Genomic DNA, 16,908 nt, shown 5'->3' on the forward strand with positions numbered 1-16,908 from the left:
TGGCGAACAGGCTGAAGGCTGTCATCGGACAGATCATCCACCCGGATCAGACTTGCGGCATTCCTGGCCGCAGGATTGCGGACAGCCTAGCGCTTGTCCGGGACACGATCCAATACATCAAGGACCGCCGTGTGCACGCGGCCCTGGTCAGTCTTGATCAGGAAAAGGCCTTTGACCGTGTCTCCCATGGGTTTATGTGCAGAGCCCTGCGCAGGTTTGGTCTCGGGGAAATGTTTTGTTCATATGTTGACATCATGTATAACGATATTTGCAGTTCAGTGCAGGTGAACGGCTGGAAAACTGACCCCTTCCCGGTCCTCTCCGGGGTCAGACAAGGCTGCCCTCTTTCACCTCTGCTTTTTGTTTGCTGTATAGAGCTCTTCGCCGAATGCATCAGACGGAATCCAGAGATCGGGGGAATCACCGCACCGGGACCAGACAGAAGGGAAGTGCTCGCTCTACATGGACGACGTGACTGTGTTCTGTGCCAACCAGCGCTCCATCGACCTGCTCGTCCAGACCTGCGAGGACTTCGGCCAAGCTTCGGGGGCAAAAGTCAACTGTGGGAAGTCGGAAGTCATGCTCTTCGGAAAGGGGTTCCTGCCTTCTTCTGCATCCATGCCCTTTGGCATCAAGACAGACTTCATGAAAATTCTGGGAGTTTGGTTTGGTGTCGAGGGCGCAGCCCTGAAGTCTTGGGAGGAGAGACTAGCAAAGATGAGACTGAAATTTGGACTTTGGAGCCTCAGAGACCTCACCATCGAAGGAAAGACACTGGTACTCCGCAGCGAGATTCTCCCTGTGTTGCAGTACCTCGCCCAGGCCTGGCCCCCACGGGTCAACACCTGTAAGGCCATCACCAGGGCGGTGTTTCACTTCATCTGGGGCTCCAAGATGGACAGAGTGAAGCGGGCAGTCATGTTCAAGGAACCCCTCAAGGGCAGTAAGGGCGTGCACGACAACGCCACCCAACTGAGGGTGTTCTTTGCTTGCAACTGCATCCGCAGAACTTTGCCCAAAAGGATTATGGACTCTGGCGGGAACGCAATGTCACGCTTCTTCCTGTTGCCTCTCTGGAGGTCCCTCGGATGGGACAATTGGGACAGTTCCATCCCCTACAACTGGGACACTCCTTGGTACTACTTGGATACCTTCAAGTTAATCAGGGAGCAGGGGCTGCAGGGAGTCAAGCCTGACTTGTGGAAACCAAAGACCATTTACAAGCTCATCAGAGCAAGCGACATTTTGGAGTCGGTTCCAGGCCTGCCTTCAGACACCTGCAAGGTGGTCTGGAGGAATGTTTCTTCAAACATTCTCACCAACAGGCACAAAGACCTGGCATGGATGGCAATCCAAGGGGGGTTGCCTCTCAGGACATTTATGCATGCCAGGAACCTGAGCAGATACAGACACTGCCCCTTCTGCATCATCCATGAGGAAACGTCTCATCACGTTTTCTGGGAGTGCTCTTTTGCTCAGGCCCTGTTGGGGGCCCTGGAACCTGAACTCAAGGACTTTGTACCACAGACAGCCATCACTCACTTTGGGGTGTTGAATGGACTATTCTGTGGAACTTTTTCTCTGGAGGACATTGACGGCACCTGGCGGGTGCTGTGTTGTTTTAAGGACGCTTTATGGTGCGCCAGGAAGCGCCTCATCCACCAGAGGGAGAGGATGTCCATTGAGGACTGCCGCAGACTGATCCTCAGTCTGCTCAGAGACTATTCCTTGATGGACTTTAAGGAGGAAGAGGACGTCTGAAGATCTCCCCTTCCCCCTACTCCCCCTTGCGTGTCTTTGCCCCTTCAATAAAGCTACGGGCCTGTGTCCCCTCCTTTTTCCCCTTCCCCCCCACACACCCGATGCTTATTGTAAAGTGTAACATTCGGTTTTTGATTTTGCATGACTTTTTGATTTTAGGAAATGTACTTTGTATTAGGATGCTATGGTTTCGGGGTAAGCGGCAGTATGCATGACGTGTTGGTCTGGGGATTCGTCCGCCACGCACAGCACGTCAGGCATCATACCGCCGAATGAATGTACTTATTTATTGTTTGAATGTATTATTCGTATTCTTGGAACTGTTTTGCAATGTGGTGCGCTGCGTCGCAGTATAGGGTGAGATGTACCCCGATAACGAGTATCATGTTGTTTTTTATACTTCTGTAATAAAAGTATCTTTTCAATCAAAAGTGTTGAGGGAGGTTTATTATAAGGTATGCTAAGTGGGATAGATGTCTGTATAGCGGAGATGCCACTACAAATTGCATCAATCTTGTTTTTGAAATGATTTGCAATCTCTTAAGCAGTGAGTGAGGTACTGGGTGGAGAAAGTAGAGAGTTAAGAGATGAGACCAGGAGGACTGGATGACAAGGTATTAATAAAAGTGACAAAGTAGGCTTGATTGGCAGCATGGAAGGAGGAATTGTATGTTAGGAAAGCAGATTTATATCAAGTGAAAGCTTGCTGAGATTTGGTTTTACGCCACAATCACTCCAGTGCACGACTATATCGCTTAAGATTTGGGGCATCGTCAGTCTGCCACGGTTGTAATGGTCGGGGCCTGATACTTCGTGTAGTTAGGGGAGCAAGTGAGTTTAATGCAGATGAAAGCTAACTGTTGTAGACAGCAGTGGCCAGATCAGGGCAGGACGGGGGGGAGATTCTTTCAGAGACGGTCAGATGCAGAATGGAAAAGAGAAGGGTTTCAGTTGTGAAGGTTTTGGTGGGTAATTGTTTCTGTTCAGAGGGATAGGTGTTTGATCACAATCTCATCACCTTCAGTGTCATCTTCAGAGAGAGGAAAGGGGTGTTTGTTTTCTCCAATCTTGGCACTCCCTACAACCTCACAAGGTCTAATGTATTCCCATGAGAGTCAATGGAGGACCGTGTCCATTGTGTTAAGGTAAAAGATGAGGTTAGGTTGAAGAGTTGGGATGTAGCCGGGTTGTTCACATTAATAGGGATTTTAAAATCTACAAGGTTGATAGTGGGTATTTCAGAGGGGAGAAAGGGTATCCAGGCAGAGAAGTCATCAAGAAAGTGTGACACCGGTCCAGGAGGCTGATAGACCACTGCAATCCTCAGAGAAATGGGAGAAAAAAAAGCTGAAAGCAGAGTCTGGAAAGAAAAGGATAGAGAGGGAGGGTTAGGGAGGACTTGAAAAGGTGCTCAGTGGGGATAGAAGCAAACCAACTCCACCTCCTTTCCTACCACTGGGTCTGGGTGAGTGAGACCAGAGAAGGCCTCCATAGGAAAGTGCTGCAGGAGAAACAGAATTTGCTGCTTGAAGTCAGTTTCTGTAATTGCTTGTAGGTTAAGGGAGTGGGAGACACAAAGGTCATGGACAGAAGTGAGCTTATTACAGACAGAGAGGGCATTCCAGAGTGCACATGGAAAAGGGAGGGTGGTTTTTAGGAGAATGGAGATTGAGATTAAATTGAGTGGATCACAGCTATTCCTGGAGGAAGGAGGGTGCCTGGTGTTGGGGGTGAGATACTGGAGGACTAGGGTTTGGGGAGATATCCCCAGAGGCTAGGAGAAGCATGGTGAAGAAAGTATCATGGGAGCAGGATGTATGAGTGCACATGCCTTCCTATCCTGGTGTTGGGTCAGCTGGTGAGTAAAGTAAAGCAGGAGATGAGAGCAGTAGTAGGGAGATGGTAGGAGGGTGTGATGTATAAATTAAGGTGGAGGAGAGGGATAAAGAAAGGAGATTTTGAGAGCAAATGATAGTAATATGAGTAGAGGTGGCATATTAAAAAGGTACATGGAGTGGGAATCAGACTTGTAAACGATTCTCAGGGTGTTTGCCCGCACTCCATCCAGCGTGCAGTAGAGTTCTTCCTGCTGCTTGAGTTATCCTGCTGTGTTCAACTACTTCACACTCCAGAGAAAATGCCCTCACAGGACAGAGCCATCTGTGACGTCCCCCATAAACTGGTCTACATTTATAGGGAGATGATCAAATGTGCAACTCTTCTCCACCCTGATTAGGAATTAAGGATCACATTTGGGGGGGGGGGGGAGTTTTATCTAAACCAGACAGGACAAAGCCATAAACCATGATTGATTCTCTGATCACAGAAAGGCCCAAGGAGGTGAGAATCAACCACCACAAACAGACTAATTATCCTGAGATTTGCAGAACGTCGAAGCATTGCAGGGAGACAGCTTCAGGTGTAGATGAGACAGCAGCATTTATCCCAACCTACTAGCTGCTGGTAACAGAACCACCCATGACGTCATTGATAAGGACATGGGGCCCCTGCACAGCATCCTTGCCTGCCCCTGTCAGCAGTGAGGTCACATTAGCCGAGACCGAAACCCGGCAACTGAGGGAGAAAATAAACTATTTGCTTTGGAAGAATAAAAAGAAAGTCCCAAGTCCCCTCCCCCATCGGGCGCCCCCAATGTACAGACGGCGCTGCGTTGTGTAAACCGGTTTAGTTCCTTACATGTTGTAATGGGCGCCTCCAGATTGCGCTGAATTGTAAAAGGCGCCGTGAGGGGGAAAGGCGGAGAAGTCCCGGTACAGAGCTCTGTGTGGGGGGAGGTTGTGGCTCTGAGAAGAGCCGTTGGTTGGCGGGTTGTGTGGAATGTCTGTTGCGGGGGGTCTAGGCCCTCTCTCCGCGGATGCGGCGTGCCAGCTGGATGTCTTTGGGCATGATGGTGACCCTCTTGGCGTGGATGGCGCAGAGGTTGGTGTCCTCGAAGAGTCCGACGAGATAAGCCTCTGCGGCCTCCTGCAGAGCCATGACGGCGGAGCTCTGGAAGCGCAGGTCGGTCTTGAAGTCCTGGGCGATCTCTCGGACGAGGCGCTGGAAGGGCAGCTTGCGGATGAGCAGCTCGGTGGATTTCTGGTAGCGGCGGATCTCTCGGAGAGCCACGGTGCCGGGCCTGTAGCGGTGAGGCTTCTTCACTCCGCCGGTGGCCGGGGCGCTCTTGCGGGCGGCTTTGGTGGCCAGCTGCTTGCGGGGAGCTTTCCCTCCGGTGGACTTACGGGCGGTTTGCTTGGTACGAGCCATCTCTACTCCTCTCTTGCCGGGAACTGCGAATAAAATGCGCCTTCTCTCTGCTCAGCGATTTATACACATCTCTTCCCTCTGATTGGAGAACTACGCCACGCCCCTTATAATGATTGGGTTACATAAAAAGAGCGGGATTTTCAAAATACCCTCCAGGATCTGCACGTTATCTGTGTAGGTAGAGAAGCCCGCTGTGTCAGGGGTGGGGGAGGGGAGGTCCTCCACATCATACAATGCTCGGAGCTCTCCTTACTACCAAAGAAGAGAAGATTAATCAGAGATCTGCTAATAATCAGAGATCAGAGACTCCCTGTACAATGTAACAATTACATCCATTGACATCGGACTGGATTCCTCCATAATACAGTGAATGGGATGACAGAAGATCCTCCTCCGATCTCACGGATCCGATGATTCCTCTGTTCGGGACTAAGAAGCAGAACGTTTGTCGCCCATCTCGGTCCATCCAGCACAATTGTGGACTAACAGGGACAGTCAGAAGGGCTGCAATGTATTGTCTATAGAAGAGCGAGATGACAAGAGACATGACTTGTGTGCGGATCTGGGAGGAGATACAATGTGATTTCTGGCTTTTCTCTCCGAATCCCACTTCCAAGGACAATCAGATCCCGGCGAGGACAGTGTGGACTTTGATGGCACAATGACAATCTATCGCTGAGGATGTGAGGAGGCGGACATCTAGTCTGCAGCAATTCAGCCCATTCATTTTACATTTACGAGTTTATTTGTAACAAACATTTTATGTGTCTATTTTCAGAATGTTTTTTTTTTTAAATTCCCGCCAAGATCTGCGTTATCTCTGTTAGCAGAATATCCCGATCTCTCTGGGAGCTCCTTACTGCCAGATGGGAAAACATTGATAAGAAAGATGTTTATTAGAGATGAGCGAAGAAATGAAAAATTCGATTTGACTGATTCGGCGAATTCGTGGACAATATTCGATTTGAGTCGAATAAATTCGCTGTGAATTTAACTTAAAAAAGGGTGTTTCTAGGCTTCAGAGAGACTTAATATTAGTGCAGAACACAGTACCTTTAATTTAAATGCCCTTGGAGTCTGCTGGGGAAGAGAAATAATACTGTCACTCAGTATGACATGCAGATGAGTGCCGTCGATCTTAGAATCACTGCACACTTCACTCATTTGGCCAGTCACGGGGCCAAAACCAGTGTTTGGAGCCACAGTGTGGCGCTGGAGGCAGCAGCAATGGGAGGCCATACAGCAACCTATGACAAAATGGAAACCAGCAGGAGTGTGAGGAGACCTGAAAGTGGCACATGGCAAAGTGGGAGCAATGGGAGGCGGTTCAGGGACCCAGGTCACACTGTGGGCCCAGCAGCAGCGTGACCAGGCGGTACGGGGGCCCATGGCAGATTTGGGGCCTGGCAGCACCTATGGGAGGCCTGTAACCTGCCAGCAACCTATGACAAAATGGAAAACCGCAGGAGTGTGAGGAGACCTCAAAGTGGCACATGGCAGAGTGGGAGCAATGGGAGGCGGTACAGGGACCCAGGTCACACTGTGGGACCAGCATCAGCGTGAACAGGCGGTACGGGGGCCCATGGCCGATTTGACCTCGTTCATCCCATAGTCCTGCCGACTCACGAATAGCGTGGCCTCCTCAAAGGGCCTGAGCAAGCGCAGGTGTCACGCATGAGCTGACAATGGCTGACATCTAAGTTACACAGGGAGTACCTTTATCCGCTTTTAACATCAGGAAATCTGTGATGGCCTTTCGCTGTTCGTAAAGGCGGTCTAACATATGTAGTGTTGAATTCCACCTTGTTGCAACGTCACAGCATGAGGAGTCGGTACGGGGGCCCATGGCAGATTACGTGCCTGGCAGCAGCAATGGGAGGCCCGTAATCTGCCAGCACCCTATGTCAAAAAATTGAACACACCAGCAGTGTGAGGAGACCTCAAAGTGGCACATGGCAGAGTGGGAGCAATGGGAGGCGGTACAGGGACCCAGGTCACACTGTGGGCTCAGCAGCAGAGTGACCAGGCGGTACGGGGGCCCATGGCCGATTTGGGGCCTGGTGGCACCTATGGAAGGCCTGTAATCTGCCAGCAACCTATGACAAAATGGACAACCGCAGGAGTGTGAGATTTCAAAGTGGCACATGGCAGAGTGGAAGCAATGGGAGGCCGTACAGGGACCCAGTTCACACTGTGGGCTCAGCAGCAGCGTGACCAGGCGGTACGGGGGCCCATGGGCGATTTGGGGCCTGGCGGCACCTATGGGAGGCCTGTAATCTGCCAGCACCCTCTGACAAAATGGAACCCTGGGCTGGGGCAGGCAGAACCGCCGTATCTTTATCACGATTTTCCCAGGCCACCGAATGGCGACGCTGCATATGCTGACGCAACGCTGTAGTCCCAACATGGGCCCCCTGGCCACGCTTGACTTTCTGGCCACATAGTCGACATACGGCTACGTTTACTTCCTCGGGCGGCTTGACGAAAAATTGCCACACCGCAGAGTAGGAAACTTTGCCTCCGCTACTCCTCACTGGCTGACTGCTACTTCCTCCGTGCACACCGGCACCACTACTGGCCGTGGTGGTAGGCTGCAGTGGAGCTGGTGCTCTACTCCGTGGCCGTTTGCCTCCACTGACACTGCTGCGACCCTGCTGCCTCCTGGCAGCAGCAATGGGAGGCCGTACAGGGACCCATGAGAGACTCTGGACTTGGCAGCAGCATGAGGAGGCGGTATATAGGGGCCCATGGCAGATTAGGGGCCTGGCAGCAGCTATGGGAGGCCCGTAATCTGCCAGCACCCTATGTCAAAAAATTGAAAACACAAGCAGTGTGAAGAGACCTGAATGTGGCACATGGCAGAGTGTGGCGATGGAGACAGCAGCAATGGGAGGCCTTACAGGGACCCATGAGAGACTCTGGACCTGGCAGCAGCATGAGGAGGCGGTATATAGGGGCCTGTGGCAGATTAGGGGCCTGGCAGCAGCTATAGGAGGCCCGTAATCTGCCAGCACCCTATGTCAAAAAATTCAACACACCAGCAGTGTGAGGAGACCTGAAAGTGGCACATGGCAGAGTGTGGCGATGGAGACAGCAGCAATGGGAGGCCGTACAGGGACCCATGAGATACTCTGGACTTGGCAGCAGCATGAGGAGGTGGTATATAGGGGCCCATGGCAGATTAGGGGCCTGGCAGCAGCTATGGGAGGCCCGTAATCTGCCAGCACCCTATGTCAAAAAATTCAACACACCAGCAGTGTGTGAGGAGACCTGAAAGTGGCACATGGCAGAGTGTGGCGATGGAGACAGCAGCAATGGGAGGCCGTACAGGGACCCCTGAGAGACTCTGGACTTGGCAGCAGCATGAGGAGGCGGTATATAGGGGCCCATGGCAGATTAGGGGCCTGGCAGCAGCTATAGGAGGCCCGTAATCTGCCAGCACCCTATGTCAAAAAATTCAACACACCAGCAGTGTGTGAGGAGACCTGAAAGTGGCACATGGCAGAGTGTGGCGATGGAGACAGCAGCAATGGGAGGCCGTACAGGGACCCATGAGAGACTCTGGACTTGGCAGCAGCATGAGGAGGCGGTATATAGGGGCCCATGGCAGATTAGGGGCCTGGCAGCAGCTATAGGAGGCCCATAATCTGCCAGCACCCTATGTCAAAAAATTCAACACACCAGCAGTGTGTGAGGAGACCTCAAAGTGGCACATGTTTGAGGCATGATTCATGGCGGATTTAGTCAGTTGTGTCAGGAACTGGTGGTTTGAAATCCAGACTAATCCACGCCTGATTCATTTTCACAAACGTGAGTCTCTCCACACTTTGGGTGGACAGTCGTGTCCTCCGCGGAGTTACAATACCTCCTGCCGCACTAAACACGCGCTCCGATGCCACGCTACTGGCCGGGCATGACAGCCTTTCAAGGGCAAATTCAGCTAGTTGGGGCCAAAGGTCAAGTTTTGTTGCCCAGTAGTCAAGGGGATTGTCTACCTCGGTTGGCAGGGTGCTGTCCAAGTAGGCCCAAGCCTGTTGTTTGAGGTCCTGCTCCAGGTCCACCTGATGCTGCTGCTGCTGCAGCTGGTTAGTAGTTTCCTCACTGCGCTGGTGAAGAAAGCTACTCATCATCGACTGCAGACTGAGTCAGCCGCTGCTGGTGGAGCTGCCACTGCTCCTACCACCCCACCCCTCCTTTGCTGCCATGGCAGCGGAACGCGAGTGCACAGGGCCCACAGTGTCTGAGGATGGACGTTGGCGCACAAAGGCAGAGACCAACTGACTACATAGGTGGTTTTTATAGTACGTTATTTTGGCCTCCCTTTCAGCAGGTGTGAAAAAGGCCACCATTTTTGAACGGTAGCGAGGGTCCAACAAGGTGGACAGCCAAAAATCATCCCTCTGTCTGATGGTTCTTATTCGGCTGTCGCTACGCAAGCAACCGAGCATGCTATGGGCCATTTGTGCCAAGGAATGCGAGGGACTCCCTGACTCCATCTCCACAGCATACTGCCACGGTGCGTCTGGGTCCTCTGTCTCCTCCTCCTCTACCAGATGCTCCTGCTCCTCCACTCCTGTCCGCTGAGTGGAAAAACCACCCATTTCACTCAATAATTCCTGAGCACCAATGTCCTCCTCTACCTCCTCCTCTTCTTTATGTCCTGCCCCCACAGGGGTCATGTGGCGTTGAGATCTGTGCGCCACGTCTACCGCACCCTGACCAGCCATTGTTAACAGCATTTGTTCAAGGACGTGCAACAGAGGAATGACGTCGTTCATCCCATAGTCCTGCCGACTCACGAATAGCGTGGCCTCCTCAAAGGGCCTGAGCAAGCGGCAGGTGTCACGCATGAGCTGCCAATGGCTGACATCGAAGTTACACAGGGGAGTACCTTTATCCGCTTGTAACATCAGGAAATCGGTGATGGCCTTTCGCTGCTCGTAAAGGCGGTCTAACATGTGTAGGGTTGAATTCCACCTTGTTGCAACGTCGCAGATCAGGCGATGATGTGGAATTCCGTTCTGCCGCTGCAGCTCAAGGAGGGTGTGCTTTGCGGTGTAGGAATGGCTGAAATGCATGCAAAGTTTACGTGACATTTTAAGGATGTCTTGCAGTGGGATGGTGGATTTTAGGAACCGCTTGACAACCAGATTGAACACGTGAGCCATGCATGGCGCATGGCACAACCTTCCTTGACGCAGAGCAGACACCATGTTCTTTCCGTTGTCGGTCAACATGGTTCCGATTTTCAGTTTGCGCGGAGACAGCCATCTGTCGATTTCTCTGTTCATTACACTCAGAAGTTCCTCCCCTGTGTGACTACGTTCGCCAAGGCATACCAGGTGCAGAACAGCGTGACACCGTTGCGCCCTGCACATGTGATATGCCGGTCGGGTAATGGGACTTGGCACGTGGGTGGCGGCTGAGGACACGGCGGAAGAAGAGGTGGTAGAGGCGGACATCTTTTGTGGACCAAGGACGTGCAAACGTGGAGGCAAAAGCGGCGTGACCTGTCCAAGTTGCTGGTGCGGCTGTGACGGCACCACGTTCACCCAGTGGGCCGTAAATGACATGTACTGTCCCTGACCGTAGTTACAGCTCCACACGTCGGCGCTGCCGTGCACTTTGGCAGAGACCGACATGCTCAAAGACTGGCCCACCATGTCTTCTACATGTGAATGCAGGGCTGGCACTGCCTTTTTGGCGAAGAAATGACGGCTTGGCACTCTCCACCGCGGCGCGGCACAAGCCATCATTTCTCGGAAAGGTGCTGAGTCCACCACTTGGAAAGGGAGGGACTGCAGCACCAGCAACTTGGACAGGAGGACGTTCAGCTTTTGCACCGTCGGGTGCGTGCTCGCAAACTGTTGTCTCTTGGAAACGGATTCCAAGAAAGACTGCTGACGGAATCCGTGAAGAGGAGTAGCAGGAGAAGGAGCATCTGAACGAGCGGAAGATGCCAACGAGCGACAACTCCCCTCAGCAGAGGTGTTGGAGCCTTGACTGGCTGATGGAGGGCGATTGACGTCGGGTGACGGAGCAAGTAACGGAGCGGGTGATGGAGCGGGGGCTGGGGCGGGCAGAACCGCCGTATCTTTATCACGGTTTTCCCAGGCCACCAAATGGCGACGCTGCATATGCTGCCGCAACGCTGTAGTCCCAACATGGGCCCCCTGGCCACGCTTGACTTTCTGGCCACATAGTCGACATACGGCTACGTTTACTTCCTCGGGCGGCTTGACGAAAAATTGCCACACCGCCGAGTAGGAGACTTTGCACCCGATACTCCTCACTGGCTGACTGCTGCTTCCTCCGTGCACACCGGCACCACTACTGGCCGTGGTGGTAGGCTGCAGTGGAGCTGGTGCTCCACTCCGTGGCCGTTTGGCTCCACTGACACTGCTGCGACCCTGCTGCTGTCTCCTGGGCAACCCACCGACTGTTTCGCTCACTGCCAAGCTGCCACCCTCTTCTCCTGATGATGCGGAAGAAATTGCCTGATGACGACAAGGCTGCCAAGTGCGATCAACCTCCTCATCATCAAGTAGGGTCTCCGCCTCACTACTAGCCCCCTCGGCTGCGTCTGGGTCAGGAGACAGACCTGTCTCTAGACGGGCTACCGGGCCACTCTCCTCGCCACTACTTCTTCGCCTGGCTGCTGAAAAGGCGGATGTCTCCCCCCGTTCCTGACCGCCCTCTGTTAGCTCTTCCTCACTGTACAGTGGGGCTGAGCCCACAGCATGCGATACTTCGCTTGGTGAGGGAACACCAAAGGACAGGGGCAGGTAGAGGACACGTGATTTCAGTGGGCTTGGTCCCGGGCCATGCCAACTAACGGTTGTGTCTGACGTACCCACCGACCGTTGGCTGTAGGTGTCAGAGGTGACCTGGGAAGAGGAAGACGACTGAGCCAACCAATCGATGACGGCAGGGTTGTCGGTGGAGACACGACCGCTGGATGACACTGGGAGCACTGGCCTCTGGCTGCGAATAGTGCTGCCTCGACCCCTTCCTCTGCTGCCACGTCTGCTCGCTCCTAAAACATTGCCTCCTCTGCCACTCCTCTGCATGTTGTCTGACATACTCTTTAATTCAACGATTCTGTGTCCCTGAGTAACAATTCTGTGTCTGTCCCTGATTAACAATTCTGTGGCCCTAAGTAACGGTTCTGTGGCCCTCAGTAACAATTCTGTGTCCCTGAGTAACAATTCTGTGTCTGTGCGAGTAACAATTATGTGGCCCTAAGTAACAGTTCTGTGGCCCCCAGTAACAGTTCTGTGTCCCTGAGTAACAATTCTGTGGCCCTAAGTAACGGTTCTGTGGCCCTCAGTAACAATTCTGTGTCCCTGTGTAACAATTCTGTGTCTGTGCGAGTAACAATTCTGTGGCCCCAAGTAACGGTTCTGTGGCCCTCAGTAACAATTCTGTGTCCCTGAGTAACAATTCTGTGTCTGTGCGAGTAACAATTCTGTGGCCCTAAGTAACAGTTCTGTGGCCCTAAGTAACAGTTCTGTGGCCCCCAGTAACAGTTCTGTGTCCCTGAGTAACAATTATGTGTCTGTGCGAGTAACAATTCTGTGGCCCTAAGTAACAGTTCTGTTGCCCTCAGTAACAATTCTGTGTCCCTGAGTAACAATTATGTGGCCCTAAGTAACGGTTCTGTGTCCCTGTGTAACAATTCTGTGTCTGTGCGAGTAACAATTCTGTGGCCCTAAGTAACAGTTCTGTGGCCCTCAGTAACAGTTCTGTGTCCCTGAGTAACAATTCTGTGTCTGTGCGAGTAACAATTCTGTGGCCCTAAGTAACAGTTCTGTGGCCCTCAGTAACAATTCTGTGTCCCTGAGTAACAATTCTGTGGCCCCAAGTAACGGTTCTGTGGCCCTCAGTAACAATTCTGTGTCCCTGTGTAACAATTCTGTGTCTGTGCGAGTAACAATTCTGTGGCCCTAAGTAACAGTTCTGTGGCCCTCAGTAACAATTCTGTGTCCCTGAGTAACAATTCTGTGTCTGTGCGAGTAACAATTCTGTGGCCCTAAGTAACAGTTCTGTGGCCCTCAGTAACAATTCTGTGTCTGTCCCTGAGTAACAATTCTGTGGCCCTAACTATAGTTTCTGTGGCCCTAAGTAACAGTTCTATTGCCCTCAGGAACAATTCTGTGTCTGTCCCTGAGTAGCAATTCTGTGGCCCTAACTAAAGTTTCTGTGGCCCTAAGTAACAATTCTCTGGCACTCAGTAACAATTCTGTCTGTCCCTGAGTAACAATTCTGTGGCCCTAATAACGTTTCTGTGGCCCTAGGTAACAATTCTCTGGCACTCAGTAACAATTCTGTCTGTCCCTGAGTAAGAATTCTGTGGCCCTAACTAGCGTTTCTTTGTCCCTAAGTAACGATTCTGTGGCCCTCATTAACAATTCTGTGTCCCTGAGTAATGGTTCTCTGTCCCTAAGTAACGTTTCTCTGTCCCCAAGTATCGTTTCTGTGGCCCTAACTCTGTCCCTAATACAGAGCGGTCTGCCTCTGTTCAATGACTGCAGGCAAATGAAGAATTCCAAAATGGCCGCTATTTATAGCTCGACCATTACACAGTGCTGGCTGGCTGGCTGCTGATTGGCTGATGCGATCACATGTCATTGAGGAATGCATTATGGGTCAGCACGCCTTCCCAGACATCCCCGCTCCGTCGCCGCACATGTCCGCCGCCATTTTCGGAAAAATTTTGATTCGCGCGTCCGAAGTAGGCTATTTTTCCGATATTCGACTCGAATTCCACTTCGGCTACTTCGATTCGCTCATCTCTAATGTTTATAATTATATATTCAAACGTCTTATCAATGTAAGAATTGCAATCTCTGAGAGAGGACTATTTCTGTCCATAATTCAGTAAATTAGATGACAAAGTAAAGGGGGAGGGAAATAAATCGGCCCAATTAAAATGTAATAGCTTCAATTGGCTAAATTTTAATTTCCCGCCGGAGTTCTATGGACCGTTACCGACAATCTGCATCCATTTACCGTTTTATCTGGGAAGATCGATCATTCCGAGCATTGCAGATATTCATATGAAATGTTTTATTTGTACTCAAAACCCGACAAGATGGAGTTCCGTTTACTAATTTTGTTGAACTTCCAGCACTATGAATAGGGATCTCCGGATACATTTCTTTGAACGACTTGTAAGAAAAGCATTATTGGCTGATGGAAACAACGCCCACAACTGTGATTGGCTCAGGTTCAAAATCCAGCCCTATTATACCTCCGACTCGGGAGAACAAAACACCAATACTTCCAAAGCAGATTCATCGGTCAGTAATGTATAGTGAATCATGTAAAATCTTTCAATTCTTTTAGAGACTTAACTAAAAAATCCAGATTGTTGTGAAATGACCGGTAGAAATAAGTAATCCTGACCCTCTCAGATACATATGTTCAATGAATAGAGGAAATTACATGTCTGAAGAATCAAATCTGTTTCCGTTGTAGCTAAAAATCAGCAAAATGTTTGCAAGTTTCTAAATATGCAGATAGCGGCTTCCATCCTCCGCCAGAAGCACAGATTGATGATCTCGAGATTTCTATCGATAGCCCTTTGTATGAGAAGGTGGGCGGCCCTGAGAAGAGCCTTTGTGACGATGAGTGTGGGGGCGGTTATGAAGATTTATCCTCCGAATCCGTAGAGGGTGCGTCCCTGCCGTTTGAGAGCATAGACGACATCCATGGCGGTGACGGTCTTCCTCTTGGCGTGCTCGGTGTAGGTGACGGCATCGCGGATGACATTCTCCAGGAAGACTTTCAGCACTCCGCGGGTTTCCTCATAGATGAGGCCGGAGATGCGCTTGACTCCCCCTCTGCGGGCCAAACGGCGGATGGCGGGTTTGGTGATGCCCTGGATGTTGTCCCGCAGCACCTACCTGTGGCGCTTGGCGCTGCCTTTCCCCAGACCCTTCCCTCCTTTACCGCGACCAGACATAACGATTTTTCTCTGCTGCAAACACCGACTGAGCTCTGGGCTGGGCCCGCCTTCCTTTTATAGAGCCTGAGCGGACCTGATGGGAACCATCCTGGGAAGAGGCGGAGTCACACCCATTCTTTACACACAATACAATTGGATTCATTTCTAACCATTATACACATTCTGCGGTTTTCAAATATATAGACATCTCCAGGAGAGAAATCTCTTCATTCTTCTCAATGGTTTTCTGTTTCTTCCTCGGAGATTACACAGAAACATTCATCTTTCACATTTCAGAACACAAACCATCATCACCAGTTACTATTGTTAACAGCAATTTAATATTGATAAATATGACTTTGAAATAAACAACACAAACATTTATACCGATGCCCCACGTTCCTGTTTAGAATTCCGAGCGGACCTGAAGGGAGACTGATGGAAAGGGGCGGGGTCACAGCCATTCATTCCTCTGCAGAGAATTTCATTGATTTAGACCCTTGTAAACATTTGGATGATTTTTAGTGACTAATTTGGAGGAAGAAACCGATTTGGTTCCTCAGACATGTCATATGTTCTCTCTGGATACATTGTCCGTATTTCTCTGGCAGTCTCCTTATTTCTACCAGTCATTTCACATTTGTTTTTATGAATATTCTGGATGTGATATGGGGGGAGGGGGATCTGTAACTGCTACATGTCTGAAGGAGGGACACATAAATATCGGTCAGTGACATGATCGTATACAGATCTGATCATGAAATCTACAATACTTGTATTCACAATGTGTTACATGATTCGGTAAATATGGAAATCCATCTCCAGACTCATCAATACATCTACTTGGGATGAAAGCGATGATAATACTTCTCGGATAAATGTCTCATCTGATCAATTCTCAGGTCGGATTTGGCGGTATAATCGGGCGGAATATTTGTCTGGAACGATCTACACAATCCCGGCGGGCAGAATGTGATGACAGCGATTTGAAATCTGAGCCAATCACAGATGTGGGCGGTTCCTTCATCAGCCAGTAATGTTTGTCTTACGAGAAGTCCATAGAAATGTATCCGGAGATCTCGGTGTCGATGTTTCTAGTGCAGGAAGTGTTTTCTTGTTCTGTAGACTTTTCATTGATCTCTTCTCTACAACTAAATCAACAGACTAATAACTAGATCTTGTCGGGTTTTGTATTCTGAGGGATTGGAGGGAAAACATAAATCTTAATAAACGTTCTTTATATGAATATTTGCAATGTCCTTATAATGATGTTTGGCTGATCGCAGAGCCTGGAATGAATGGAAGGGTTGATCGATCTTCCCAGATAAAACGGTAAATGGATGCGGTCGGTTCTCCGTATCGGATTTGGCGGTAAGAGGGCGGATTGTCTGTGACGTCACATAGAATTCCGGCGGGAGATTTGAATGAAGCAATTAGAAAGTTGAGCCAATGACAGTTATAGACGTTTCCTTCAGATAGTAAAACATCTTTTTTTCTGTGTGAAGGAGGCGATGAGATCTGTTTCCCTTTCAGTTGGGAGGATCGTTGTTCGGTATATATTGAACGATCTCTGATCTTCAGGAGAAACTCATCACAACTAAAGGAAGGCGGATAAGATCAGTCCCTGGAATAAGATGTCATTTCTCAGAGTCTCACACTGAAAGCATTTTCTATTATTAATTTATAATTGTCATCATAATTAAAGTGTATAATATATTATCATAAAATAATTATAACATTTTAACATTTAAATTATAATAACACATTTTTAAAAAAAGTCAGTTATTTTAGATTTTGCAACAACATAACTTGAGGATAAATGACATGGGGGAAGACACATAGCTCCATCCTATAGCAGAATTACTCCCTGAGGGCTCCCTGCACAAAATCACATGCATATATACATGACTTGTGCTCCTGCATTGTTCGCA

At 50.1% G+C, this 16,908-nt stretch overlaps 1 protein-coding gene and 1 pseudogene across 1 annotated transcript; both read right to left on the reverse strand.

The window, feature by feature from the left end:
* Positions 1–4,557: 4,557 nt before the first annotated feature.
* Positions 4,558–5,028, reverse strand: LOC149449504 (histone H3). Its single transcript, XM_089693124.1, has one exon. It carries the CDS (start codon positions 5,026–5,028, stop codon positions 4,618–4,620), a length of 411 nt encoding a protein of 136 aa, XP_089549250.1. The 3' UTR covers positions 4,558–4,617.
* A 9,054-nt stretch (positions 5,029–14,082) lies between these two features.
* LOC149449505 (histone H4-like) lies at positions 14,083–14,995 on the reverse strand (annotated as a pseudogene).
* Positions 14,996–16,908: the final 1,913 nt, after the last annotated feature.

The sequence above is a fragment of the Staurois parvus genome, unplaced genomic scaffold (assembly GCF_062004578.1).
Source record: "Staurois parvus isolate SC_StPar_1 unplaced genomic scaffold, SC_StPar_1.0 ptg000615l, whole genome shotgun sequence".
Taxonomy (NCBI): domain Eukaryota; kingdom Metazoa; phylum Chordata; class Amphibia; order Anura; family Ranidae; genus Staurois; species Staurois parvus.

Excerpts from the sequence above, each read along its gene's own strand:
- LOC149449504 (XM_089693124.1), bottom strand. The coding sequence starts at position 5,028 with ATGGCTCGTACCAAGCAAACCGCCCGTAAGTCCACCGGAGGGAAAGCT.